This window comes from Ovis canadensis, chromosome 26 (genome assembly GCF_042477335.2).
Source record: "Ovis canadensis isolate MfBH-ARS-UI-01 breed Bighorn chromosome 26, ARS-UI_OviCan_v2, whole genome shotgun sequence".
Classification (NCBI taxonomy): Eukaryota; Metazoa; Chordata; class Mammalia; order Artiodactyla; family Bovidae; genus Ovis; species Ovis canadensis.
This window is the reverse complement of record NC_091270.1, coordinates 48,654,006-48,681,670: the sequence shown is the minus strand read 5'-3', so window position 1 is coordinate 48,681,670 and position 27,665 is coordinate 48,654,006. Positions and strand designations below refer to the sequence as shown.

General features: G+C 45.5%; 3 protein-coding genes across 4 annotated transcripts in view; 1 reads left to right on the top strand and 2 right to left on the bottom strand.

Moving 5' to 3' along the window:
* Positions 1 to 8,054, bottom strand: part of BAG4 (BAG cochaperone 4) — a 54,945-nt gene extending 46,891 nt beyond the window's left edge. Inside the window, exon 1 of the mRNA XM_069573030.1 lies at positions 7,910 to 8,054. Within this exon, the coding sequence (XP_069429131.1) occupies positions 7,910 to 7,942 (33 nt within the window). The 5' untranslated portion in view covers positions 7,943 to 8,054. The remainder of the gene's footprint in view (positions 1 to 7,909) is intronic.
* A 688-nt stretch (positions 8,055 to 8,742) lies between these two features.
* On the top strand, positions 8,743 to 16,717 carry STAR (steroidogenic acute regulatory protein). The gene is made up of 8 exons (XM_069573031.1): positions 8,743 to 8,905; positions 9,133 to 9,377; positions 10,605 to 10,718; positions 10,985 to 11,112; positions 12,951 to 13,109; positions 13,225 to 13,409; positions 14,128 to 14,221; positions 14,943 to 16,717. The coding sequence occupies exons 2-8, from the start codon at positions 9,314 to 9,316 to the stop codon at positions 15,054 to 15,056; spliced, it is 858 nt and encodes a 285-aa protein (XP_069429132.1). The 5' UTR covers positions 8,743 to 8,905; positions 9,133 to 9,313; the 3' UTR covers positions 15,057 to 16,717.
* Positions 16,718 to 18,044: 1,327 nt separating this feature from the next.
* The window catches only part of ASH2L (ASH2 like, histone lysine methyltransferase complex subunit), a 29,215-nt gene continuing 19,594 nt past the window's right edge, over positions 18,045 to 27,665 (bottom strand). The window contains exons 11-16 of one of the 2 annotated variants that reach the window (XM_069573026.1): positions 22,426 to 22,593; positions 21,933 to 22,126; positions 21,006 to 21,098; positions 19,660 to 19,758; positions 18,870 to 18,929; positions 18,045 to 18,770 (exon numbers count right to left, since the gene is read on the bottom strand). In XM_069573026.1, the coding sequence (XP_069429127.1) occupies positions 18,663 to 18,770; positions 18,870 to 18,929; positions 19,660 to 19,758; positions 21,006 to 21,098; positions 21,933 to 22,126; positions 22,426 to 22,593 (722 nt within the window). In that variant the 3' untranslated portion in view covers positions 18,045 to 18,662. The remainder of the gene's footprint in view (positions 18,771 to 18,869; positions 18,930 to 19,659; positions 19,759 to 21,005; positions 21,099 to 21,932; positions 22,127 to 22,425; positions 22,594 to 27,665) is intronic. The other variant, XM_069573027.1, reaches the window with a different exon arrangement.

The following is a 27,665-nucleotide window of genomic DNA, read 5'->3' as shown; positions in this document are numbered from 1 at the left end:
CATGTATGGATGTGAGAGTTGGACTGTGAAGAAGGCTGAGCGCCGAAGAATTGATGCTTTTGAACTGTGGTGTTGGAGAAGACTCTTGACAGTCCCTTGGACTGCAAGGAGATCCAACCAGTCCATTCTGAAGGAGATCAGCCCTGGGATTTCTTTGGAAGGAATAATGCTAAAGCTGAAACTCCAGTACTTTGGCCACCTCATGCGAAGAGTTGACTCATTGGAAAAGACTCTGATGCTGGGAGGGATTGGGGGCAGGAGGAGAAGGGGACGACAGAGGATGAGATGGCTGGATGGCATCACGGACTCGATGGACGTGAGTCTGAGTGAACTCCGGGAGATGGTGATGGACAGGGAGGCCTGGCATGCTGCGATTCATGGGGTCGCAAAGAGTCGGACACGACTGAGCGACTGAACTGAACTGAACTGAAGGGCTTCCCTGGTGGTCCAGTGGTTAGGAACTGGCCTGCCAATACAGAGGACACAGGTTTGATCCCTGGTCCAGGAAAGTTCCACATGCCATGGAGCAACCAAGCCCTTGAGCTCAACTCCTGAAGCCCGCATGCCTAGCGCCTGTGCTCTGCAACACGAAAAGCCACCGGAATAAGAAGCCTGCACGCTGCAACTAGAGAGGAGCCCTCACTCACCGAAACTAGATAAAGACTGAAGACCCAGAACAGCCAAAAATTAAATTTATTAAAAAAAAATACCCTGGAGAAGGAAATGGCAACCCACTCCAGTGTTCTTGCCTAGGAAATCTCATGGACAGAGGAGCCTGGCGGGCTATAGTCCAAGAGATTGAAAAGAGTCAGACACGACTTAGCAACTAAACAACTAATGAGAGGTGTAAGAATAGCTTCCCTGGTGGCTCAGATGGTACAGAGTCTGCCTGCAGCGTGGGAGATCCGGGTTCAATTCCTGGGTCAGGAAGATCCTCTGGAGAAGAAGGAAACGGCAACCCACTCCAGTATTCTTGCCTGGAAAATCCCATGGACAGACGGAGGAGACTAGCGGGCTACAGCCCATGGGGTCCCAAAGAGTCAGACACGACTGAGCGACTTCACTTTCACTTTCAAGAATGAATGACAGAAATGAACAAAGACCATTAAAAAAAAAAATTGAACAGCTAAACACAGAGTGTCAGGGGGCTGCAGGAGGTGCACTGTAAGGATAGACTAAATGTCAGAGGGCTAGAGTTGTTGTCCCTGCTGCCAACCAGCTGTGGAACCTTGAGTGGGTCATTTCCACTGCCAGTTGGAACCTGCGCAACATGAGAGCTGTGACTTTCAGCCTTATCTGGAGATTTTTCAAGGACTATACACCAGGAACCCGGCCCCTCCGCCCTGAGGAGCTGCTCAGAAGACTCATCAATGGGTCGGTAGGCGAATGAGGTGAATGGGTACATGCAAGTAACCACACATCTTGATAGAAGGTTGTTGCCGGTCACAAGGAGCCGGTATCTCCTTTAACGATTTTAGTGCTTTCCAAATAAGGAAAGACGAAAGAGTCTGGGTTCATCAGAAATTTCTCCTCAAAATATCTAATTATCTAAGGGCCTGTGCTGTCTCACTGTCAACTCCACCCTGGAGCCCTCTTAGGGGTTACTATAGGACAGTGACTGTAGGAGTTATGACTTCATCCTTGTATCAGTAGAACTGGGAAACCTCAAAGTTGGACAGAGGTCAAAGAATTTCACTTAGAATTTGATTTGGGGAAGTCCATCAAAAATATCAAAAAAGGTTTAAAAGCACTTGGCCAAATAGGATCATAGGTCACTGTAAAACTACACTTATTTAACCAAAGTGACAATAAAAAATTTCAAAGGCAAATACAGATCTTTACAACAGATTACTTAAAGGTAAAGAAACATTACAGTCTTTTATGGAAAGCTGATCAATATTCTAAGAAAACTTTGTCCTCTTAAAGGACAGAAAACCAAATTCAGGCTTTACATCACCTTACCTTTGTTTTTTTCTCAATGGACGTGAGTCTGAGTGAACTCCAGGAGTTGGTGATGGACAGGGAGGCCTGGCGTGCTGCGATTCATGGGGTTGCAAAGAGTCAGACATGACTGAGAGACTGAACTGAACTGAATGTTCATTGAGAGCCTACTCTGCTGCTGCTAAGTCGCTTCAGTCGTGTCCAACTCTGTGCGACCCCTCAGATGGCAGCCCACCAGGCTCCACCATCCCTGGGATTCTTCAGGCAAGAACACTGGAGTGGGTTGCCATTTCCTTCTCCAATGCATGAAAGTGAAAAGTGAAAGTGAAGTTGCTCAGTAAGTGTCCGACTCTTCGTGACCCCATTGGACTACAGCCTACCAGGCTCCTGTGTCCATGGGATTTTCCAAGCAAGAGTAGTGGAGTGGGGCGCCATTGCCTTCTCCGGAGAGTCTACTCTATGTAGGCACAATTCTGGGTCTAGGCACAGAGCAGTAAACAAAGTCCCTGCTGCTTGAGCGGCACACATGCCAGGATGAAGCTTGTGTTTGAACTTGCCCAAGTTAAGTATGATCACGTTCACATGGAGAAAACTCAATCTCTTTGAGCCTGTCTTCTTTTCTATACAACTGAGTCATACTGATTCCCTTGTGGTTTGGTTAAGAGTAAGCCAGATAATGCAATGGAATCACTTAATGAGTTATAAAATTTAATGCCAATTTTAGTTACTCCTCCAACTTGTAAGTGACAGGATGTACGATTTTTTTTTAATCTTTTTTTTGAATCTTGGATTTTTAAATATAAATTCTTTCTTTTTAATTGAACACATATATTTTTTCAACTCTCTATATATGCTCTTCTTCAGATTCTTTTCCATTATAGGTTATTAAAAGATACTTAGTTCCCTGTGCTATATAGTAGGTCCTTGTTATTTATCTATTTTATATATAGTAGTGTGTATCTGTTAATCCCAAACTCCTAATTTATCCCTTCTCCCACCTTACCTTTAATATTAAAATTCATATACTCATGAATTTATTTATTTAAATTTATTAATTAGTTAATGTATGTACTTATTTAAAAATGTTCTAATCTTAGCCAGTCCTGATCACAAACAAAACTTTTCTTTTTTTCCCTAGGATTTCTTTCCTACAAACTTTCTGTAACTTCCTTTTTCACCTCCAGATTTTTGTCCTATGCTTTTCCCTTTCTCTCTCTTTTCTTTAGGACAAAATTACTCTTTCTTACCTTAACTACATGCATTTCCAGTCCTTAGGCTTTTTTCCCTTGCACAGAAAAATGTTTTCCTATTTAACGTCTAGTGGTTTTAATTATATATTTTAATTAGCTTTTTCAACTCTTAAAAAATCCTTACTTTCTAGTGAAAACAAGAAGTAAGCAATTATAAATTGTCTTTTATATTAGTATTCTGTAGACTGGCAAACTGATATATATTATTTTTAATGTCTAAAAACATGTGCTTTCTTATAGAAAACGTCTCAATTTGACACCAAGCATAGTTACTAATAGTCCTAAATATCTTTAGTTCATCTGTAAAAGGAAGCCTATGTTCAGTAATTAATGTTTTAGTAACTTAAACACAGATCTTCAATAAACTTCCATCATTTAATTTAATTTAGCAAAATTGGACAGTGTGAAGTTACCGAATATCTGGGGAAACTATTTCTAAGTGGCCATTCCTAAAGTATAATTATTTCTAAAGATTTTACCTAAAAACTCCTATTTACATTTAATTCACTTATAAAAGTTTATCATACCAAGTTATTTTTCTTTCTGATAAATTTTTGTAACAGAAATAATAAGATCTTATTTGACTACTGGTTAACCTAAGTACAATAAAAGCATTATATTTAATGTTGCTGACCCTAAAGACATATCTGTATTCATTAAGCCAACAAACTCAAGCTAACTTTAATAACAAATGTTAACTTAATACTGAATAATTCCCAAAATATGTGAACCTGAAATTAATTTGGGTTAGTTTCTAAGAATTTATATAAGCATTAATTTCCTGTGTAAGCCAATTAAATAGAGCTCATTTCCAAATTAATTTCTGTGACACCACCCAAAGGTAGAGACATGTCATATTTAAAATGATATCTATATATAACAAGTAGTGAAAGTGAAGTCGCTCAGTCGTGTACAACTCTTTGCGACCCCATGGACTGTAGCCTACCAGCCGCCTCTGTTCATGGGATTTCCATTCCAAGCAAGAACACTGGAGTGGATTGCCATTTCCTTCTCCAGGAGATCTTCCCGACCCAAGGATTGAAGCCGGGTCTCCCGCATTGTTGGCAGACGCTTTATTGTCTGAGCCTCCAGGGAAGTCCATATATAACAAGTAGAGACCTATGTATATCATATCCATAAAGGACAAACATATAGACAGGTACAATGAGATCTCATAGCCTCATTGTAAAATTTAGTCATAAATCAGATTGTACAATATGAAACTCAATAGCTTACAAATAGCAGTTTGAATAAGTTAAGTTTCCTAGCTTGAGTTTTTAAAAGAGACTTCTGTTTCTCTCTCTCTCTTTGTTTTCCTCTCAGTCTCAGGAGTTAGGTCTGGTAGAATATATTTACAGCTCAAAGGCACAAAGAAAGTAAAGCAAATTCTTCCTAGAACTTGTTCCTTTAAGGTCAGAATTCCGAAGATGGTTTATGAAGCCAACTTTCTTCAATTGTATACACAAAAGAGTTTTGGAATGTCAAAAAGAGCCCCCATCTTGCTAAAGCAATCTTAAGAATGAAGAATAAAGTTAGAGGGATGGGAGGGGAGTTTGGGGGAGGATGGATATGTGTATATGTATGGCTGAATCCTTTTGATGTTCACCTGAAACTATTACAACATTGTTAATCGGCTATACCCCAGTACAAAGTAAAAAGTTAAAAAAAAAAAAAAAAAAGCTGGAGGTACGGTCATCCCTGACTTCAAACTCTACTACAAAGCTGCAGTAACCGATATGGCATTGGCACAAAAACAGACACATAGATCAAGAGAACAGACTAGAGAGCCCAGAAATAAACCCACATAGTTATGGTCGATTAATCTACGGCAAAGATTTTTAAGAATATATAGTGGAGAAAAGAGTCTCCTCAATAAGTGGTACTGAGAAAACTGGGCAGCTACATGGAAAAGAATGAAATTAGAACATTTTCTTACACCAAATGCAAAAATAAACTCAAAATGGATTAAAGACCTAAATGTAAGACTGGAAACAATAAAACTCATACAAGAAAAGCTAAGTAGAATGCTCTGTGACATAAAATTGAAGCGATATTTATTTTTGGATCTGTCTCCTAAAGCAAAGGAAACAAAAGCAGATTCATGACATCTAGTCAGATTCAAAGGTTTTTGCATATAGGGAGGGGACATGTGTATACTTAATGGCTGATTCATGTTGATGTCCGGCAGAAACCGACACAATTCTGTAAAGCAATTATTCTTCAATTAAAAAATTAATTAATTAATTGAAGGTTTTACACAACAAAGGAAACCATCGACAAAACTAAAAGACAACTTACTGAATGGGAGAAAATAGATTTGGTATGACTCATAAAGGGTTAACATCCAATATATATAAACTCATCCAATATATATGCTCATCCAACTCAGTATCAAAAAAAAAGGACTCAATTTAAAAATGGATAGAAGATCTGAATAAATACTTTTCCAAAGAAGACATACAGAGGTCCAACAGACACAGAAACAGATGCTCAACATTACTAATTTTCAGAGAAAAGCAAGTCAAAACCACAAGATACCACCTGACACCTATCTGGATGGCTATCATCAAAAAAACTAAATAACAAATAGGAGTGAGGATGTGGAGAAAAGGGAACCCTTGCACACTGACAATGGGAATGTAACTTGGTGCAGCCACTTCTAGAAACTGTATGGAATTTCGTCAAAAAACTAAAAATAGAACTACTTACCATATGACCCAGCAATTCCATGGGCTTCCCTGGTGGTTCAAATGGTAAAGAATCTGCCTGTAATGCAGGAGACCAGGGTTCAATCCCTAGGTTGGGAAGATGCCCTAGAGGAGGGAAAGGGCAACCCACTCCAGTATTCTTGCCTGGAGAATCCCATGGACAGAGGAGCCTTGGAGGGCTACAGTCCATGAGGTCTGATATGACTGAGTGACTAACACATTGCTTCCAGCAATTCCACCCCTGGGTATTTTTCCAAACAAAACAAGAACACTCTTATCGATACCAGAGGGGAAGGTTGGGGGAAGGGATAGTTGGGAAGTTTGAGATAGACATACACACACTACTTTATTTACAATGGATAACCAGTCTGGTCCCAGTGAAGCCAGCAAATCTGGGCCTTTGGCCATAGCCTTTCTTTGGCGTGTGCAGAGACAGTGAGAGGCAGACCAGCAGGTTGAAGCTTAAAAGTCATAAATGGAGACCTGAAACGAATTAAGGATGTTGTCTATGGGTTCTGAAAGAAGTCACATGAAAGCTATCATCTAAAGATGTTGAGTGTAAGGATCTTTGTGATGAAATGTCTATACGTGGTACGGTCTCAGCCTCGGTTTGAGGTTGAAAAGGATGCTCCTAAAGACGCTACCTGGCAACAGCGCCGTGCCAGCTGCCCTGGACCCAGGGCAAAATTTCTTTTGTGTGTAATTGGAACAGGCTTGGGTAGAGTGCTCTTGGTGCTTCCCCTGGCCTCCTCTTTGGGTTGTGCTAAGTGGTACTTAGCAGCTAAACAACAAGAGCAAAAATAAGCAGCAGGGAAGGGGCTGTCACGGTGGCTCAGTGGCAAAGAACCTGCCTGCAATGCAGGAGGCATGGGTTCGATCCCTGGGTCAGGAAGATCCCCTGGGGAAGAAAATTACAACCCACTGCAGTATGCTAGCCTGGGAAATCCTATGGACAGAGGAAGCTGGCAGTCTGCTGTCTGTGGGGTCACAAAAGAGTCGGACATGACTGAGCAATTAAACCAGTTTGTTTTCTTTGTGAGATCAGTTTATTTTCTTTGCTAGGTGCCTGCGGTGTGAAACAGAACTGAACTGCTTTGCCTGAAGCAAGTGAAACGATTCCTCTCCTAAAATAAATTATTATTTGTGATAAATGAATAAAAAGGATAACCAACAAGGACCCACTGTATAATACAGGGAACTCTGTTCAATATTACATGGCAGCCTAGATGGGAAGGGAGTTTGGGGGAGAATGGATACATGTATATGTATGGCTGAGTCCCTTTGCTGTCCACCTGAGACTATCACAACATAGTTAATTGGCTATACTTCAATATAAAATAAAACATTTAACAAAAAACAAAAACACTAACTCAAAAAATAACATGTGCCTGCATGTTCCTAAGCAGCATTATGTACGACAGTTAAGATATGGAAGCAACTTAAATACCTATCAACAAATGAATGAAGAAAGATGTGGACTACTACTCAACCATAAAAAAGAATAAACCTTCACAACCACATGGATGGACCTGGAAGTATTAAGCTAAGTGAAATAATTTAGACAGAGAAAGACAAAGATTTATATGTAGAATCTAAATAATAAGATAAATGAATGAATAATAAAAAAAAAGGAAGAGTTCCATTTTGACGATTTTCAGGGTGACATTTCCTTCAGTTCCCAATTAAATAAGTACTTAAAAGAGTAAGTTCCTTATGTATTTTACATGAATCTGGCTGGAGTGTTAGAGGTTGGCTTCTGACACCCTTTGTTTAGCCTAACTGAGAAAAGACATTAGGCCAACCTCATTCACTCCAGACCATTCTTTCAACTGCTGGATATAGTGTCTTTCAACTAAACAGATCCCAGGGTCTTTCTGGGAGGCAGAGTTTGGGGGGAGGAACTCTCCCAGTATCTCTCAGCTGGGGACCAGATACCCGTTACACACCACCAGATAAAACTCAGCAGTATCAACCCAAAACTGGAAGATCTAAGAACCAGGAGAAACTTACCCCAGTTTTTCTGGACTGGCTGAGGACAGGCATGTACTTTCAAGGCTCCGGATCCTCACCGAGTTCAGGCCAAGGAGAGAAGCCATCTCTGTGCTCCTTTACGGTCACCAAAGCTTTTGACTGAAAAACCAAAAAAAGCACAACCGGAGAGCTGGGAGTTTCCGCTTTATTTGGGGACTTCCTGAAGACTTGACCCTGGGATACGGCCTCTCAGAAATCGCTGAGGAACCGCTCTGAAGTGGCTGAGGGCCTGGGGAGGTCGGTGTATGTGGGATTTAGGTGAGAGGGGTACCGACACTCAAGCGCACAATTTGGTAGAAGTTTGCTCCTAGTCACCAGCGATGGGTTTCTCTGTTCATGATTTTAGTATGAGAAGATGTAAGAACCCAAACTCGTAAAAAATTTCTCTTGATAATGTTATAATATTGAGGCTTCCCTGGTGGTCCGGGGGCTAAGACTGTGCTCCCAATGAAGAGGGCAGGGGTTTGATCCCTGGATGGTGAACTGATTCCACATGATGCATGGTGCAGCCAAAAAAAATGATAATATTGTTAGCTCTCTAAGGACTCATTTCGCCTGTTTTTTGCACAGTGCAGCCAAAAAACAAAACATGATAATATTGATAATTATCAAAGGACTATTTTTCCCTGTTTCTCAGAGCACAAATTGCCTCATCCTTATCTTATTCCTAATTTCTTTTCATGATTGCTATAGGTCAGTGACCACAGGGGCAATGACTTGATTCATGTAGAACTGGGGTGGGGTTGCCTCTGCCAGCTCCCCACAGACGCCCTGGGCACTCTACCAGGGCAGAGTTTCTCAAAGCCTAGAGTACAGTTCATAGAATACTTTCATGGCAATCACTTTGGAATTGTTTCTTAAAATGCAGCTTTCACAGCCTCAATTCTGGACCTGCTAAACCTGGAGTTTCTGAGAGGGGGGTCAGCTGCAGAGCCACACTCTAAACAGCAGGCTGCTGGCCAACCAATGTCACATGTGCGCACTCTTTTTCTAAATTGCCTTGACCACTGCTTCTGCCTTTTCTCTCCCCTCCATCCACCCCAGGGTCAGGACCAACCTCCCTTCCCCTTTCTGTGCCCTCCCTCTCCACCCCAGCTCCCCGCAAATGGCCAAAGGCTCCTGGTGAGGCAATCTCTCTATCCTTGGTGCCTTCCTCTCCATGCTGAGTGATGGCTTTTTTATCTCCCGATGATGAAACACAGCCTTCAGCTGGAGGTATTTAAGGCGCAGAAACACACCATCTGGCTGCAGCTGCAGGGCCCGAGGCCACAACCCTGACAGGCTGAGGAAGTACAGGAGCAGCCATCCTCTGGGACCAGAGGCCACGGCAGGCGCCCTCAGCATCCCCGCCGGACTCCACACCTGCCCCTACTGCCAGGAAAGATGCTCCTCGCGACGTTTAAGCTGTGTGCTGGGAGCTCCTATAGACACGTGCGCAGCATGAAGGGTGAGTTCCTGGGACCCCGTCTGGGCGGCCAGGGGCTCAGCAGTGTCTAGTGGGGAAAGGGCACACCTCGGGGGCAGGCCTCTCAGGATCTGGCCCCAGCTGTGCCTCTCACTGAGGCAGCCTGGGCAAGCCTCTCACCTTCTGCACCTCAACGGCCCCGCAATACTCCCTCACTGAAGAATTGAGCTGGACACGAAGATGCCTTCCAGGCTCAGTCATCCCTGGCATCCCCTGCAGGGCTCCAAGCCATCTTGGCTTCTACCTGACTTTGCCTTCCTCTAGGATGGGTACCAGGAGAAGGCAATGGCACCCCACTCCAGTACTCTTGCCTGGGTAATCCCGTGGACAGAGGAGCCTCGTAGGCTGCAGTCCATGAGGTCGCTAAGAGTTGGACATGACTGAGCAACATCACTTTCACGCATTGGAGAAGGAAATGGCAACCCACTCCAGTGTTCTTGCCTGGAGAATCCCAGGGACAGGGGAGCCTGGTGGGCTGCTGTCTCTGGGGTCGCACAGAGTCGGACATGACTGATGCGACTTGGCAGCAGCAGCAGCAGCAGAATGGGTACCAAGGGTGCCAGGGAAATCCTGGCTTACAGTGGTGGGGGGGAGCCCAGACTCCAGGCCCCCATGTTGGCAAACCTGAGAGCGGATGGGTGGGGGAGAGAGAGAGAAGAAAAAGAAAGAGGAGTAGGACGAGAGCACGGGGGTCCACTTTATCAGCATCATACAGTTGGGAGGTGGAAATCAGTGCCTGCAGGACCCAGGGTCATTTGAGTCAATCCCCTCAAGGGACCACAGAGCAATCTAAATGAGTCCAATTAGATTTTTTTCCAATTACACTAGGCTCCACTGGCTACTGTTTAGATAGAAGCTGCCCTTGGAAGACCTGCACCGGAATGGGACCGTTCTCCCTAAATCAGCAAGTCCACCGCAGGCACACGGAGCAGTTATTCTCAGACCTCAGGGGACAGGGTGTCTGTAACAGTGGAATGTTTTGGTTGGGCAACTTCAGCCAGCCTGGGTATGGCCCCCACCTTCAGGTGGAGCCAGTGAGACAGAAGGCAGGTTTCTGGGCCCTGGAGTCGTCCCTCTGGGAATCCTTCCTGATCAAGTCACTTTCCCTCCAGGCCAGCTTCCTCCTCTGTGATGAGAGGAAGGGTGGAAGGGTCCATCTCTAAGAGGCTTTCCTGCTCCTAAGCAATGATTTCCCTCTGTTTCTGGCAGGGCTGCGGCAGCAGGCTGTGCTGGCCATCGGCCAGGAGCTGAACCGGAGGGCCCTAGGGGGCCCAGCCCCAGCTGCGTGGATTTATCAGGTTCGGCGTCGCGGCTCTCTCCTAGGTAAGAGCTGAGGTTTCTGGGCATCTGCCAGTGACAGGGGGCTCCCAGGTGCAAGCATTGTGTGTGTGGTTGTGGTCCCCCAGACCCCATCCCCCCCCACCTTCCTCACTCCCTCTATGGGAATGGCATTGTTCACAGCCAGACCTCTGTGTCTAACTCAACCTGCCAGCTGGGACCCTGTGACTTTGGTCTGGACTCTTAGGGGATGCAAAGGGTGAAACTGGCGGGAGGCTAGAAGTTCAGTGTCTCCTTGGCTTTGCATCCAGGTTCTCAGCTGGAAGACTCTCTCTACAGCGACCAAGAGCTTGCCTATATCCAGCAGGGAGAGGAGGCCATGCAGAGGGCCCTGGGCATCCTCAAAGACCAGGAGGGCTGGAAGAAGGAGAGCCGGCAGGTAAGGGGGCCACGGAGGAACCCACAGCTCCTCGCTGTTACTGCGCCATTCTCAAGGCCAGCTGCAGTCTCTGCTCCTCTCAGAAGTCCAGCCTCGAGCAGCAGTCACTGGGCAGCAAGCAGTTTTGTTTTTTTTTCCTTTTTAATTTCGCTGCCCTTGGTCTTCATTGCTGGGAGCATCTCCTCGCTTTCTCTAGTTGCAATGAGCAGGGGTTGTTCTCTAGTTGCGGTACAAGGGCTTCTCACTGCCGTGGCGTCTCTCACTGCAGAGCACAGACTCTAGGGCGAGCGAGCTTCAGTAGTTGCAGCTACTGGGCTGTAGAGCAGCAGGCTCAATAGTTGTGGTGCATGGGCTTGGTTGCCCCCTGGCATGTGGGATTTTCCCAAACCAGGGATCGAACCCATGTCTCCTGCACTTCCTTTACCAGGGAAGCCCCAGTAAGCAGTGTGAATTCTTGTTTCCCAAGAATATACCCCCAGATACTCCCGTCCCCCATCAAAGATGTTCTAGAGATTTGCGTTTGAGAAAAGCTGTCACCGTGTTCTTAGCTCCCCTCCAGGATGCTCTGTACACCCATTCAGACAATGAAGTGGGGACACTAGGGTCAGGAGAGGCCTCATCCCCTGGTCAGAAGTGCCAGGACTGAAGCACCCTTAGCCCACCTCCTGGTTGACCTTGCAGGTGTGACCTGGGTTCACCTGTGACAGGGCTGGTCTGGAATACAGGGGGCCAAGGCCCTCTGGGGAGAAGGCAATGGCACCCCACTCCAGTACTCTTGCCTGGAAAATCCCATGATGGAGGAGCCTGGTAGTCTGCAGTCCATGGGGTCACTAAGAGTCAGACATGACTGAGCGACTTCACTTTGACTTTTCACTTTCATGCACTGGAGAAGGAGATGGCAACCCACTCCAGTGTTCTTGCCTGTAGAATCCCAGGGACAGGGGAGCCTGGTGGGCTGTCATCTATGGGGTTGCACAGAGTCAGACACGACTGAAGTGACTTAGCAGCAGCAGCAGCAGCAGCAGCAAGGCCCTCTGGTGTGCCCCGCTCCTGAGCACTGCCCTTTCACTGGGAACAAGGTGCAGGTCAAAGGCCGATGGCTCTACCAAGAATCGGCTCTATTTCCACAGCCAGTTCACAAGCCGCCCACTGGCCAAAGTTCAGGTGAGGTCTTTCCTTCTCCAGGTTCTTTAATAGACTACGAGTTTGGGAGTCAGGAAATCTGGGACCTGGGCCCAGCATTGCTCTTGCTAAGGGTCCTGGGGCATCTTGCCGATCTTCTCTGGCCATACATCCTTCTGGTGTAAAATGAGGGGAAAAAAAAAAAAAAAAACCTGTGTGAAATTAGCTGGTTGCAGACCACTTTCTTCACTCCCAAATGAATCTCTCTCTCAGGATCTTTGAGCTTCTGAAGTCAAGTAATGGCCTTCTCAGGTGGACCTACCCACCCCTGTCAACATTTACCCCTAGATGTGGGGAGACTCTGCAGTGAAACGTTCATTTTTTCCAAGTTAATCTCAATCAAAAACCCAAAGCAGTTTTGTTGAAAATTTTACAAAATAATTCTGACTTTTATCTGGATGAATAAATACCTGTCAATGTTTAAGAAAATACATTGATCCTCAAGAAAAAAGGGCCCAGGGGACAGGCAGGTTACCTCTCCAGTCCTCAGCACATGTACCAGGCTGGTGGCAGGAAACAGGACCTCGTCTGCCTTTATCAAAGATGGTTCCAGGCTTCCTTGGGTTCAGCCTAGAGTTCCCCTGGCTGTCTGTGTCCTACGCTGGGAATATTTTTCCTCTAACATTTCCCTGGGGCTCCTCTCTCCTCACCGACAGGTCAATGGGGACGAGGTGCTGAGTAAAGTGATCCCTGACGTGGGCAAGGTGTTCCGGTTGGAGGTGGTGGTGGACCAGCCCATGGAGAGGCTTTATGAAGAGCTTGTGGAGCGCATGGAGGCTATGGGCGAGTGGAACCCCAGTGTCAAGGAGATCAAGGTGGGGAGAGCTGGTTGGAAGGGCAGCTGCAGCAGTCGGAAGGGGGCGGCGGTGAGCTGGGGGTTGCGCCTCTCCCCCTAACTGGCTGAGTCCCTGGTTCCCTGTGGCCTGGCAGGTCCTGCAGAAGATTGGAAAAGACACGATCATCACTCACGAGTTGGCTGCAGAGGCGGCAGGAAACCTCGTGGGTCCCCGAGACTTCGTGAGCGTGCGCTGTACCAAGCGCCGAGGCTCCATGTGCGTGCTGGCTGGCACGGCCACACTCTACGAGGAGATGCCCCAGCAGAAGGGTGTCATCAGGTAATACTGGCAGCAGCCCCCAAAGCTCCCATTAATTTATTTGGCTGGGCTGGGTCTTAGTTGCAGCACATGGGATCTAATTCCCTGACCAGGGATCAAACCCAGGCCCCCTGCACTGAGAAGAGTCTTAGCCACTGGACCACCAGGGAAGCCCCAAAGCTCCCTTTTCTAACACAGCCTGGGGACACGTGCCTGCCAAGTGTGTGATGAATCCCCGGCTTCAAGGATCCAACCCTTGGTTCCTACCCTCCATCTTATTTTCCATAGCAGGGGAGGAAGGCAGAGATGAGCCACACTTCTATAGCCAGGTCGCCCTGACCCTCCCAGCAAGTTTAAGAACCTTAGTAATTTTCTAAAACTAGAGGCAGGGCTGAGGTTTAGCTGGTATGCTCATGTCCGACTGTAATGTTGATGAAAACAGAGTCTGTACCACTTAGAACACAGTTGCTATCGGAGTTTCCTGGGGCCCCCAGCACCACCCTGGACCCTTTCCCGACCTCCCTGTTATCCCAACTGAGAGGCTCTGCAGGCCTCCAGGCTCCAACTGGCATTTGTTCTGACGAGCTGGTGACCCTGCCAACTGTTAAATCTCACCCTTGGCAAATAGCACTTCTCCGATGAGACTTAAAAAGATCAGGTCCATGAGGAATGTGGGTAATATAACTAGCCAGCATTCAAGAACTTGGGCTTGTCCTCTTGACCTGTCTTCACCTGGCAGAGCTGAGCATGGCCCCACCTGCATGGTGCTCCGCCCCCTGGCTGGAAGTCCCTCAAGGACCAAACTCACCTGGCTGCTCAGCATTGACCTCAAGGTAAGGGGCACAGGAGGAGGCCAAGGGGATGGTGAGAAAAGTAGGCTCTTACCCCTCCCACCAGCTTCCCTGGTGGCTCAGATGTTACAGAATCCACCTGCAATGTGGGAGACCTGGATTCAGTCCCTGGGTGGGGAAGATCCCCTGGAGAAGGGAATGTCAACCCACTCCAGTATTCTTGCCTGGAGAATCCCATGGACAGAGGAGTCTGGTGGGCTTCAGTCCATGAGTTTGCAAAGAGTAGGACACCACTGTGCAACTAACACAGCCCTCCCATATCAGCCCACAATATGAAGAACCCTCCTCCATTCTGAGAGAAGTGGACTGCTGCAGTGGGAACAAACGAGTGATGGCCTGCTATTCCATCATCTCAGAAGCCCGCCAGGGCTTCCTCTTACTTTTCATATCCAATTTCAACTCAGTAGTTATTTTCCAAAGAAGGAAACTTAGGCCCCCAAAGGTTATGGTAGCTAGCTCAGGGTCACACTGTAGGGAAGACAGGGCTGAAACCTGTCTGGACAATCCCGTGCTTCTGACTTGGTCCTGACAGCAGGGCAGTAGTGCAGTCTCCCAGCCCCTGACCCCGAACAACCAGGAGGGTGTGCCTCCCAACAGGGCTGCAGGACCGAGTCCAGGCACCGCATCAGGTGTGTGACAGGGATCGGTGGTGTCTAGGAAGGGATGCCAGTCACAAGACGGCCAAATTCTTCTTTGACTCTAGGGATGGCTGCCGAAGACCATCATCAATCAGGTCCTCTCGCAGACCCAAGTGGATTTTGCCAATCACCTGCGCAAGCGCCTGGAGTCCTGCCCGGCTCTTGAAGCCAGGTGTTGAAGGCCAGCCTGCGGCTCCACCGGCTCCCAGCTGAATGGGTTTGAGGGCGCACGAGGAGGTCCCTGCTGGAAGCCTCCAAGTCTGTTAAAGATCTCACCTGAGGATGGTGGGACAGGGTGGTGGCGCATTTTCAGTAAGATACTACAGCTCAGCTACTACAGTAGCATTTTAGTACCAAGAGAATGGGGACAAGGCTCTTCGAACTTCACTCACTGATTTGTGAAACTTTTTTCTTGGGTCCTGACAGCGTCTACCTAAAAATATCTTGAAAATGCTACCAGTTAAGGAACGCAGGGTGCAGAGGGTGCAAACACAAGGATCAGGTTGTCAAGCTTGAGAAGGGCAAGAGGTCTGCGGGCAATGTGTGCAGACAGTGGTCTTACACAGGGCCTCCCGCAACCCTCTGCTCCTCTACCAAGTGGGTGGATAGCTATACCAAAGAGTAAGCAACTCCCACAGCAGATGGCTTCTAGAATGGAAAAAATACAGAACTATCAGATTGATTCCCGTACTTCTTCCATGACAGGAGTCAGAATAAAGAATTGTAACTAACATAAAAACTTTGTTAGTCTGTACCCAATTTAAAATTCTACTCTTTTAAAATCCATGATAGTAAATGGCAAGCTCATACTAAAGGAGCCGTGGATAAAGATTTTAATTAAACTAAATCTCTTCATTCAAAGGAAAAACTCCAGGGGACTTAAGTCTTTCAATTATGTAGGATCTGTTACCAGAATCTTTCATAAAAATTTCATTTGGACAATACACACAAGACTAAATCAGTTCTTAAAAGAACTCTATAGCTGGTAGCTGATTAATGGGCATTGGAAGATGATTTTGACTGAAGATTTTTATTTACCTAAGGACAGAATCAAAAGCGAATGACTGAATGGTATCACTGAGAAAATCAAAAAGCAAGTTTTACTACTTTCCCATTAGTTGCTTGTTTAGATCTGAAGCAACTGAATCTTTAGTCTGGAGTCTATTCTGTCCTTAGCTTGACTCGGGGCTGCAATTTCTCTGCTTTAACAGGTCAACGTCTTACTATCTTGGAGGAGATGGCTAGAAGGTGTGATAGCATGAGAGCAAAATCCCTTTCCAAGGTCTGAGAATTGGTGCTCTAAACATCTAAGCTGAGATGGGGTTATCTGGCTAAATTACATATACAGGATGAAAACCCAACCATTACCACTTGTAGTGTTTCCATTCCAGTGATAACAGCATTGATGATTTATACCATGTGGAATGTCATGCTAGCTAATTAAACAAATTACCAGTAACAGAAATGCTGGTATTTATTGAGGCATTGAGACTGTACAACTGATACAGGTATTTATTAATATTTATTGTTTCTTAGTAGTCTATTTTTGGCATAGATGAAATTATGTTTCTCCAGCCTGGAAGCTTCAGAGAAGGAATAACAGTGAAGTATTTCAAGAACAGAATTCTCCACTCCCAGCTAAGAGAAAGGGTTGCTTGTTGAAAGGTGTGTACAGCAACACATGCTCTGGTTTCGAGAGAACAGACTGACAGTGAAGAAATGGGCTTTCAACACACACCACGTTTGCCTTTTTCAAACTATGCTACTGTGTCTTTAAGGGGCCTGGGGAGATCTTTTCTCACGTTTGATTTTTCATTGGAATAAAATGAGTTGTCAGTGACGACCTGCTTACAGAGACCGTTTTATACAGAACTATATGAAAAGTGGGTATTCCTGGAGCCCTTCAAATGAACCCTGTCACACATGCACACAATACGATGCATAAACAGGTAAAGCCATTATTTCCATAACCTCCAATTTATGAAAGTGCAATATACAAAACCCTGACTTCATCATTTAAACAGAAGAGAGGGTGCACAACTTTTTACGTCATTTAAGTGGTCACTTACATTACAAAAATTTACCCCCAGCTTCCTCTACACACCACCACCCTTCAGAGTTCTTCACCCTCCGTTGCTCCAGAAGCTTTAAAACCACTTCTGCTCTGTAAGACCCACCATCAATGAACAGAACTCAGCCTGATTCTGTTGGGTTTCCTGTTAGGAGGTAGAATGATCAAAACAAAGAACCTCAGTGATTCATTAAGAGACAAATAATCAAAGCTTCTGCGTTGATACAAATAGTCGCTTGAAATTTGGTTAATTTCTTAAACAGCCATAATATATGGTGATCCTTGGCAACGTATTACTGGCCTTTTGGTGAACCACCCTACCTACTAACCTAGGTAGGAAGTTACATGCAGGGGAGTCTGCAGCAATCCTGGGAGGACTGCCCTGCCACTGATTAAAAGAGGGAGGGGGGCGTCCCTGGCGCTCCAGTGGTCAGGACTCCGCACTGCCACTGCAGGGGCACGGGTCCAATCCCTGGTCGGGGAAGTTCTGCAAGCTGTGGTGTGGCCCCCAACAAAAACGACGGGGGGTGGGTGCAGTGAAGATAGGGAAACACACGCGGGCCCCAGGGGAAAGGCTCATCCTTACATTTCAATTTTTAGTCCTCTGAAAACTGCCCCCCCCACCCTGCTCTCTTTTAAACATTTACTTGGCTGTGCCAGGTCTTCACTGCGGCACATAGGATCTTAAGGCAGACAGAATCTTATAGTTGGGGTAGGTGAGCTCTAGTTCCCTAACCAGGGATCGAACCTGGGCCCCCTGCCTTGGGAGCTTGGAGTCGTGGCCACCAGGCCACCAGGGGAGTCCTTGAAACCTGCTCTTTAATCATCAGCTATTACAAAGGAAGGGAAGCAAGGCAAGAAGACAATCCACACAGATCAACAGCCAAGTTCAAAGGGAAGAGCTGGAGGGAGACCATGCGCCCTGTGAAGTTTCATCTGCTTTCGAAAGTCTGGTTTCACAGGGCAGACTGGGCTGAGCTGGCGGGGCAGAGACAGAAACCTGCCTCTTCGCCAACGCTGGCTCCTTAAGGCGCCCACTTTTCCAACAGTCAGCACGTGGACCCCAACCTGAAAGGGAAGCAAAGTGCTACACACATTCGAAGACAAGTTTTATTTGGGAAGAGCTTCTCACTGTTAAAGCTGCAAGCAAGTGCCTTTCTCAATGACAGTCCTACGGACCTAGTAGTTTCAGAGATCCCAGTGTTCAAAAGTTCATCTCAAAATTAAAAGCACACCCACACCAAAAGGAAAGCATTTTTAGACTGCTTTGGAATGTAGTCGTGGATTCCAGCTCTTCTCAGAAATGGGCCCACTGCTTCCTGGGAACCAGGTGGGAGGCAGGCAATGCCCACAGAAGGAAATGTCTCTAAATAAGTTAGCTACTGGACGAGACGACCCCGTCCTCTGAAAACACAGGAAGCAGCACGTCTCAGCTGGTGGGTGGAGCGTGTGGTACAGCCCTTTGCACAGGGCGCTTATGGGATCCCAGGGCGGCAGCTGTTGCAGTCTGGTGTGCACAGGGAAAGCCATCCTGGAAGGGCGAGTAATGAAGGGCAGGGATCTCTCCCAGTCCCACTCAACCTTCAACTTACTACAGCAGAGGCCCTGTTCTGTGGGATCTTCGGGAAAACTTGCAACAGTTAGAAAACAAAAACAACACCCCCCTCATACAATTCCCCAGAAAGTCTGTGTCTGCAAAGAGAAAAGGACTTGGTCACGGCTCCCACGGGGGGCTCCGCCTCCCATCCACTTCCGTCTCCACGTGATACAAGACATCGGCCAGAGTGTGCTCCACCACGGCGCCCCAGCCCATGTCACTCATCTGCGGGGGAACAAGGGACAGAGAGTGAGGTGAGACGAGAGCAGCAGTGGCAAGAAGTAAGAGACAAGGATGCTCGCAGGCGGGTTCAGTGGTACTCACAGGGCGGTACGTGAGATCCTTTGGAGGGTACTTGAAGCATGGTCCAAAGTTTATGGAGACCTAGGACAAATTCAATCCAGGCAGACATGAAGAAAGAGAAGAAACTAGTGAAAACCTCAGCATGACAAGGGAGGCTTTTAAATGTAGCTGTGATATTCAGGGTACAACTGGAACAAAAGGTGAAGTCCAGGCAATAGTACTGGAGTGGACTGCCATTCCTTTCTCCAGTATACATTAATAATTGCTCAAAGTGGTCAAGGCATCAAGAATTAGGTAAATAGACTTTGCTGACTTCTGTTTATAACCTAAAGATTTCCTTATATGACTTCAGCAGTGGTTACTGACAGGTAAAAGGACATGGAAACTTCCAGGCATTGCCTTAACAAAATTTTTTCAAACTGGCTCTACTGACAGTCTCCTTCATGCTGGATCATATTAAAAAAAAATCAATATAAGCAATAGTTACTAATGATGGTAGGTTATCATGACACATAACAGCAAATTGATTTATGCATGTACACACCTTATATCCTTTACACTGAACAACACAGAGCATGCAGCAACGTCCAGAGGAAAGGTGTGGAGCACAGTAGCCAAGTGATCTTTATCTATCCAAGCAAACACTTCCTAAAGCGCCCAACTGTTTCTGGAACAAACAGGAGGGATACGCTGCCTGCTCACTCCTAGGCCTTTCACATGTCCTTCTAGAACCCAACTCATGGCTCTCTGACCACAACGGCTCACCCATCTCTCTCGAGCTGTGTTCGCAGGATGAACAGAGGGTACGTACCGTGCAGCTCTTGTACAGGGAGATGGCTGGAAAGTAAACCCCTTCAAAAATGTCTTTGTAAGCCACACCTTGATTGACACCATTTTTATAAAAAATTATCTGAAACAAAAACCATGGTTTTACTTCAGAATTTCAAAAAAGAACACACTAAAATGAACTCTGCTGGAGGGCACTCTATTAGTGGTTTGCGGGCAACACGTCTACGGAATTCAAGGAGTAGCATAGCTCATTTAACAGCAATAGCTGACACTTACTATGCAGTATCTTAGGTTTTCTCACTGCCTATCTACATGCATTGTTGTAGCAAGTGCTCACACTTATCTGTTTCTGAATTCCTATGCTACTTACACCAAAAAGTTCCACTTTCTGTTACTCATTATATTTATAAAAAGTAGCTGGTCTTCCACTGGCCCTTTGGAGTGACACCCTCTTAAGCTTATTTATTTGTCCCCTTCCCTTGCCTCAGGTCCTCCCTTCTGCACTTCTACTTTGAAAACCTCGCAGATCTTCTGTCAAGGTCCTGGAATTCTCCTTTCTTTGTCCGTTCTTTCTTGAAACTCTCCTGAATTTTCTCTCTTAACCACCTGAGAGGGACTTCAGACAAAGCTGCTTTTTCTGAAGTACCTTTCTCTCTTCTTCCCAGGAACAGCCATGTTCCACCTGGCTGTATTTGCTGGCTCAATTAACTGCGTGCCTTCACTACTTTCCCCTAAAACAACCAGAATCCTAAGTGTATTCTCCCACACTTGCTTCTATTACTGTTAATCGCAGGTGGCTTCACAGCATTTTTATGAAGCAATGTCCCCAGCTCAGGACTTTTCTTCCACCCCTTCCCCTTCTATTTATGGTCCTGTGGTTGGTCCAGATCCACCAGCCCTTCTTTGATCGTGCTGTAACTTGGGAAAAACATATTCCCAACAACTCTGGAGAAGGGACGTGGGGAAAGTTCTGGAAGACACTGAACAAGCCATCAGAGCTCCTGTTGCCCCGGGTCACATACCGAGGCCAGCATGTCCTACTAAAGGGTCCGCCCCCTGCCCTTGCTCCCTGCTTTGATAAAGGACCGCTATCTCTGGCTTGCTTCCTTGACTGCCTGCAGACGTTTCTTATTCAGCTGCTGTTTTATATCCTTTTTTCCGAGAACCTAGGTCAGCCTTCTCGCAGCAGCAGGCACCCCAGGAAGAACCAAACACGGCAGGCAGGAGAGAGTGTCAGCCCTGCTGTTGTGGTAGCAGCAGCAATCACTCTGCTGCGCCGTGGGCCTCAGTTCCCTCACTTTCATAACAAGCGGCTTGGGCCCAGGGAACAAACTCTTCTACTTCTGACATTTAATGACCACGACTCACCTCACTGTGAGGAGTCTGCTTTAGGCTCTTCTCTGCTTTATCCACAAAGTCTTTTTCTTCAAAATACAAATAACTCTTGAACTTTATTAAAGCCTTGGAAACCGAGAGAGAGAAAAGGAACAGTGAAGCAGCAGCTACATCATGAAAAAAAAAAAAAAAGAGGCCAGATTCACATAAATAGCATGAGTCTTTGTGTTTTGAACAAAATTTACTATCTCTGCAGAGTCAGCTTTGTTATACTTTGAAACATGTGCATCTTAAGAATTACCTGATGGTACACACTTTTTAAACATCTTTATAAAAGGCCCTTACTAAGACTCCTCTGTCCAAGGGATTCTCCAGGCAAGAATACTGGAGTGGGTAGCCTTTCCCTTCTCCAGGGGATCTTCCCAACCCATGAATCGAACCCAGGTCTCCCACATTGCAGGTGGATTCTTTACCAGCTGAACCACAAGTGAAGCTCCCTGAAGTACTTGGCAGAGGTTACTTGGTGGGGGTTAAAAAAACATGGATTAATGGGTGACCAGGCTGGTAGAGGAATGAACAGATAACACGGTTTTTATATATTTATTTGGCTGCATCAGTTCTTAGTTGTGGCACATGGGATCTTCATGGCAGAGCACGGGCTGGGTTGCTCTGCGGCATGTGGGATCCCAGTTCCCCAACCAGGGATCAAACCCCGTAACCCGTACTTCAAAGTGGATTCTTACCCATGGGACCACCAGGGAAGTCCTTGGATAATATATGATAATGGCAGAATCTAGGCATTGGGTATTTGGACGCCTTTTAAATTCTTTGAAATGTGTTATGTCTTAAAATTTCAAAAATGAAATATTGGGAAAGATAAGCATCAAGAGAACATGCAGCTGCAGGTATTGGCTGCCACTGGTCTTCAAACCCAGGAATCTCTCAGGAGGGCAGACTCACCTTATCTTTGTAGGTATCGGGCAGTGACTTGGCTGTCTCTGTATCTTCGGGAAGATTGATATAAAACCCCAGGACGTCTCCCTGTCCGTAGCCAGAAGAGTAGTGTTTGCCAATGGACTGGTGGAATTTGGTTCCCTTTTTGCTCCGCCAAGAATAACTAAATTTATCATAACCTAAGGGAGCCTGAAGGTTACCTGTTCCAATAAAAACATACACAGCAAGTCAGGACTGCAAGTCAACTCTGGCCTGCTAAAAGAAAAGATTCTACTCCTTTTTAATTTTTTTTTTACCAATTTTGTCAAACTGCTAACAAACTATTTCTCACAAGCAGTGAGAAATATTATAAAAATATTCCTAGGAACTTCAACCTACCTAAACCCTCAGGAATTGAACGTTATGCCCACAATCCAACAAGCCCCAAAGTCATGAAGACCAGCCAGACGGTAGACACCTCTCCACCTGTCGCTGTGTCCATATCACAGCCCCGGCTTACCTAACGGCTGGGACCAGCCCAGTCTGGCGGCAGTGTCTGGCGGCATCTCATCCACTGTGATTTCAAAGTACCAGGCACCTTTCCGAACCCCATGAGAAGCCCGAACCATAGAGTAGCCCTTCTCACCGACCACAGTCAGCCGGTCATCGGAGATCTTTAACTGGGGAGCTACAGTGATAGAGATGAAAAGAAAGCCGGCAACTTACTCGAAATACCTGGAGAAAATAGCCGCAAAAACACAAAGTCTCTAACCCTCCAGTCAAGCAAAACTAAAAATCAGAAATATCAAGTCAGGAATTTGAAATATTCGTTTAGGAATTAAAAACTTCCAGATACAGATGAAGGCACAGAAAGAAAGAAAAAGGGAAAAAGCTGTCAAGCAGCCACTTGTTATTATATATGATTATTTAAGATGGCAGGTGAAAGTGATTATACTGTCTATTCCCTAAAATACAACTGTGTTTAGATCCTGGTGTGACTAAATCATCAGGATTTAGAAAACATTTTATTTGAAACAATTTCAAGCTTTCAAAAATAGTAGAATCCTCCCATGTCCTGCACTCAGCTCCCTCAAGTGTGAACACCATCTACGACCACATTACAAGGACCGTACTGACAGGACGCAGTACGTGCGACCATCTCTGTGATACTCTTGTCGAGAATGCAAAACTTGGATCACGAGGAACCAGATGAAACTAAACTGAGGGATACTCTGTAGAACAACTGGCCTCTTCATTTTCAGAAGTGTCAACGTCCAAGTCTAGGAGAGGTGAGGAAACTGTTCCAGGCTGAAGCAGAATTAAGAATCACAACAACTAAATGCAGCAAACTGTTTTCAACTGGATGCTTTTGCTATGGTGGACACACTAGATCATCCGGAGAAACCTGCCCAGAGTCTGAGGATCAGATGGCAGAGATCAGATGCTAACTTTCTGCCTTTGGTGGCTGTGTACTGGTTCTATAGGAATGTGAGTTTAAAAAATAACTATTAGCTCTTTGATATTCTTCCTGTCAAGGGATGGAGTCTAATTTCTCTCCCCTTGAGTGTGGAATGAATTTAGTGATGATTTCCAAATAAAATGAAGTTGGAGTTGACTGTCCGACTTTAAGATGGGTCAAACGCATTATGGCTCCCTGATCACCTGCTCTGGGAGAAGTTAGCTTCCAGTGAAAGTGAAAGTCGATCAGTTGTGTCCAACTCTTTGTGACCCCACGGACTATACAGTCCATGGAATTCTCCATAGCTTCCAAGGATGAGGACAAATTAGTACTCTATGGAAAGGACCACAAGTGAGGATCTGAGGGCGTCCCGTCAAAGCTGGGTGTCTGAGCCGTCTTGGAAAGAGACTTGTCAGCCCCAGCTAGGAGCTTGATGACAACCTCCTGAGTTTCCCTGAGCCAGGCCACACAGCTAAGCTGCTCCCAGATTCCTGACCCTCAGAAACTGTGGGCTGATGAACACTGGTAATTTTAGACTGCTAGGTTTTATGGTGATTCATTGTGCAGCACTAGATAACACAAAGAGAATGTCCTGTCTGTAAGAAACACAAAATAAACTTCTCAGTGGTTGAAAGGACATCATGGCAACTTACTCTCAAGCGGTTTAGGAAGAAAAAAAAAAACAAGTTTCCTACAGTTCTTACAACTTTCTTAAGAAATAAATCCGAGGGGACCTGCTTGGTGGTCCAGGGGTTGGGAATCTGCCTTGCGATGCAGGGGATGCAGGTGCCATCCCTGGTCAGGGAACTAAGATCCCACTCGCCATGAAGCAACTAAGCCCATGGGCGCTGCAGTGAGGACCCAGCACACCACAGCTAAGACCTGACACAGCCAAATAAATACATAATTTTTTTTTAAGTAATAATTTGGCTCTCCTGGTGGCTCAGATCATAAAGAATCTGCTTGCAATGCAAAAGATCCAGGTTTGACCCCTGGGTCGGGAAGATCCCCTGGAGAAGGCAATGGCAACCCACTCCAGTATTCTTGCCTGGAGAATTCCATGGAGAGGGGAGCCTGGTGGGCTACAGTCCATGGGGTCGCAAAGAGTTGGACACGACTGAGTGACTAACACTTTTACTTTCTTTAAAAAATAATAAACAAATCTGAGATAACTTCAAAATAAAGTTTAAAAGATACTATATAGATGGTTAAGTTTTAAAAGGCTCAGTACAAGCAGCAGGAGCCACTACTATCCTATGCACTAAGTTCTAACAAGTCCCTGCTAAGGGCCAATGGTCTCCCCTTATCTCCCCTCCAGAATTACAGCTAAGAGTGAAACAAGACAAGGATCACTGCTTAAACCCGGACGTCACTTATCTGGCCCTTCCCTACTCTCAAAGTATGCTTGTCATTCAGTTCGGTTCAGTTCAGTCGCTCAGTCGTGTCCGACTCTTTGTGACCCCATGAATCGCAGCACGCCAGGCCTCCCTGTCCATCACCATCTCCCGGAGTTCACTCAGACTCATGTCCATCGAGTCCGTGATGCCATCCAGCCATCTCATCCTCTGTCATCCCCTTCTCCTACTGCCCCCAATCCCTCCCAGCATCAGAGTCTTTTCCAATGAGTCAACTCATTGCATGAGGTGTCCAAAGTACTGGAGCTTCAGCTTTAGCATCATTCCCTCCAAAGAAATCCCAGGGCTGATCTCCTTCAGAATGGACTGGTTGGATCTCCTTGCAGTCCAAGGGACTCTCAAGAGTCTTCTCCAACACCACAGTTCAAAAGCATCAATTCTTCGGTGCTCAGCCTTCTTCACAGTCCAACTCTCACATCCATACATGACCACAGGTAAAACCATAGCCTTGACTAGACGGAACTTAGTCGGCAAAGTAATGTCTCTGCTTTTGAATATGCTATCTAGGTTGGTCATAACTTTTCTTCCAAGGAGTAAGCGTCTTTTAATTTCATGGCTGCAGTCACCATCTGCAGTGATTTTGGAGCACCAAAAAATAAAGTCTGACACTATTTCCACTGTTTCCCCGTCTATTTCCCATGAAGTGATGGGACTGGGTGCCACGATCTTCGTTTTCTGAATGTTGAGCTTTAAGCCAACTTTTTCACTCTCCTCTTTCACTTTCATCAAGAGGCTTTTTAGTTCCTCTTCACTTTCTGCCATAAGGGTGGTGTCATCTGCATATCTGAGGTTATTGATATTTCTCCCGGCAATCTTGATTCCAGCTTGTGTTTCTTCCAGTCCAGCGTTTCTTATGATGTACTCTGCAGAGAAGTTAAATAAGCAGTGTGACAATATACAGCCTTGACATACACCTTTTCCTATTTGGAACCAGTCTGTTGTTCCATGTTCAGTTCTAACTGTTGCTTCCTGACCTGCATACAGATTTCTCAAGAGGCAGGTTAGGTGGTCTGGTATCCCCATTTCTTTCAGAATTTTCCACAGTTTATCGTGATCCAGGAGTCAATCCTGCAACGGTTCATTACACCAAGGGATTATGTCCAAGTGATTTCACTATGTCTCCTTCACTTTTGATTGACAAGCATCAGTATAAGAGTTACAGCTTTTAGCATCAATTCAAGAAATAATGGGAGAAGGCAATGGCAACCCACTCCAGTACTCTTGCCTGGAAAATCCCATGGACAGAGGAGCCTGGTAGGCTACAGTCCACGGGGTCGCTAGGAGTCGGACACGATTGAACAACTTCACTTTCACGCATTGGAGAAGGAAATGGCAACCCACTCCAGTGTTCTTGCCTGGAGAATCCCAGGGACGGGAAGCCTGGTGGGCTGCCGTCTCTGGGGTCGCACAGAGTCGGACATGACTGAAGCGACTTAGCAGCAGCAGCAAAAAATAATGAAGGGGACTTCCCTGATGGTCCATGGGTTAAGAATCTGCCTGCAAATGCCAGGGACAGGGATTCGATCCCTGGTCCAGGCAGATCCCACATGCTCGGAGCAGCTAAGCCTGTGCACCACAACTACCGAAGCCTGCGTGCTCGGCAGCCCAGGCTTCAGGACGAGAGGCCACTGCAATGAGGAGCCTTCGCACAACAACAAAGACCCAGCATGGCCAACAAATAAATAAATTTTGAAAAAATTAGAAACTTTAAAGAAAAAGAAGGAAAGAATGAAGGGCTTCCTAATGAAATAACTATATGGATGTGTTCAGATTTAATTAAAAGAAACAACTGAAAGAGGCATATTTTAAACAACCACGGAAATGTGAACTGAGTATGGAATAATTAAGAAATTATTATTCACCTTCATTAGGTAACATAATGTCATAGTGGTTATGTTTCTAAAAAATCCTTGTTGGAGATAGATACTGAGATATTTATGGGTGAAATAATATGCTATCTGGAATTTGCATTAATACTCCAGAAACACAGCAAAAAAAAATTCATGAAGTGCACCTGTCTAAAAGTAGTTTCTTTAAATTCACTTTCACATTCTAAAGGATAAGAATGCTATTCTAGTAAGTGAATAAATTACGCCATTAAAAGAACTATTATACGTTAAAAAGTTTCACATTTCAAAAAGGCCATATACAAAGTCAAAAGACAACTGACAAACCGGGAGAAAATGTTTATAACATATACCACAGACAAAGGGCTAACTAACATCCCTAACATGTGAAGGGACAAAATATCAAACTCCCAACAGAAACAGGGGAAATAAAACAGCACAAACTTAATTCACAAGGTAACAACTCAAACAAGAAAATAATGTTCAAAGAAACACAAAATCCTGAGACTCCACTTCTCACCTCTCAGATGGGCCAAAATTAATACCCAGGAAATCTTCTGTTTGTGAGGTTACATGCAAACATTCTCTACATTGCTGGTGGAAATGCAAACGAGCATGACCTTTTGAAGGGAAACTTGGCAATATTTTACAAAACCACATATATATGTATTCTGGTTCAGCAATTCCACTTCTAGAATTCTACCTTGGAAAATACACCACCAATAATACACACACACACACAGATACACAGACACAGACACAGACACAGACACACACACACACCCACACCCACCCACCCACCAAAGCTATCCACTGCTTTTCTGTCAATCCAAAATCCTAGCAACAACCTAAGTGCCCATATTCAGAGTGGCTGAATACACCATGTATATCCACGTAATGGCATATCATAAAGCTTAAAAAAAAAAAAAAGTGGACGAGCTCTTTGAAATAGTCTGGAGTAACTGCATGAAGCAAAATGCAATACTCCCTACAGTATGCTGCCTTTCATGTACAAAAAAACAAGGAGCAAAGGAAATAC

Bases quoted from the DNA above. Each gene is read 5' to 3' on its own strand.
- STAR (XM_069573031.1), top strand. From the start codon at position 9,314: ATGCTCCTCGCGACGTTTAAGCTGTGTGCTGGGAGCTCCTATAGACAC. The intron at 11,113-12,950 runs GTAAGGGGGCCA...CCTCACCGACAG, and splicing joins GGAAGAAGGAGAGCCGGCAG to GTCAATGGGGACGAGGTGCT. The intron at 13,410-14,127 runs GTAATACTGGCA...TTCACCTGGCAG, and splicing joins CAGCAGAAGGGTGTCATCAG to AGCTGAGCATGGCCCCACCT.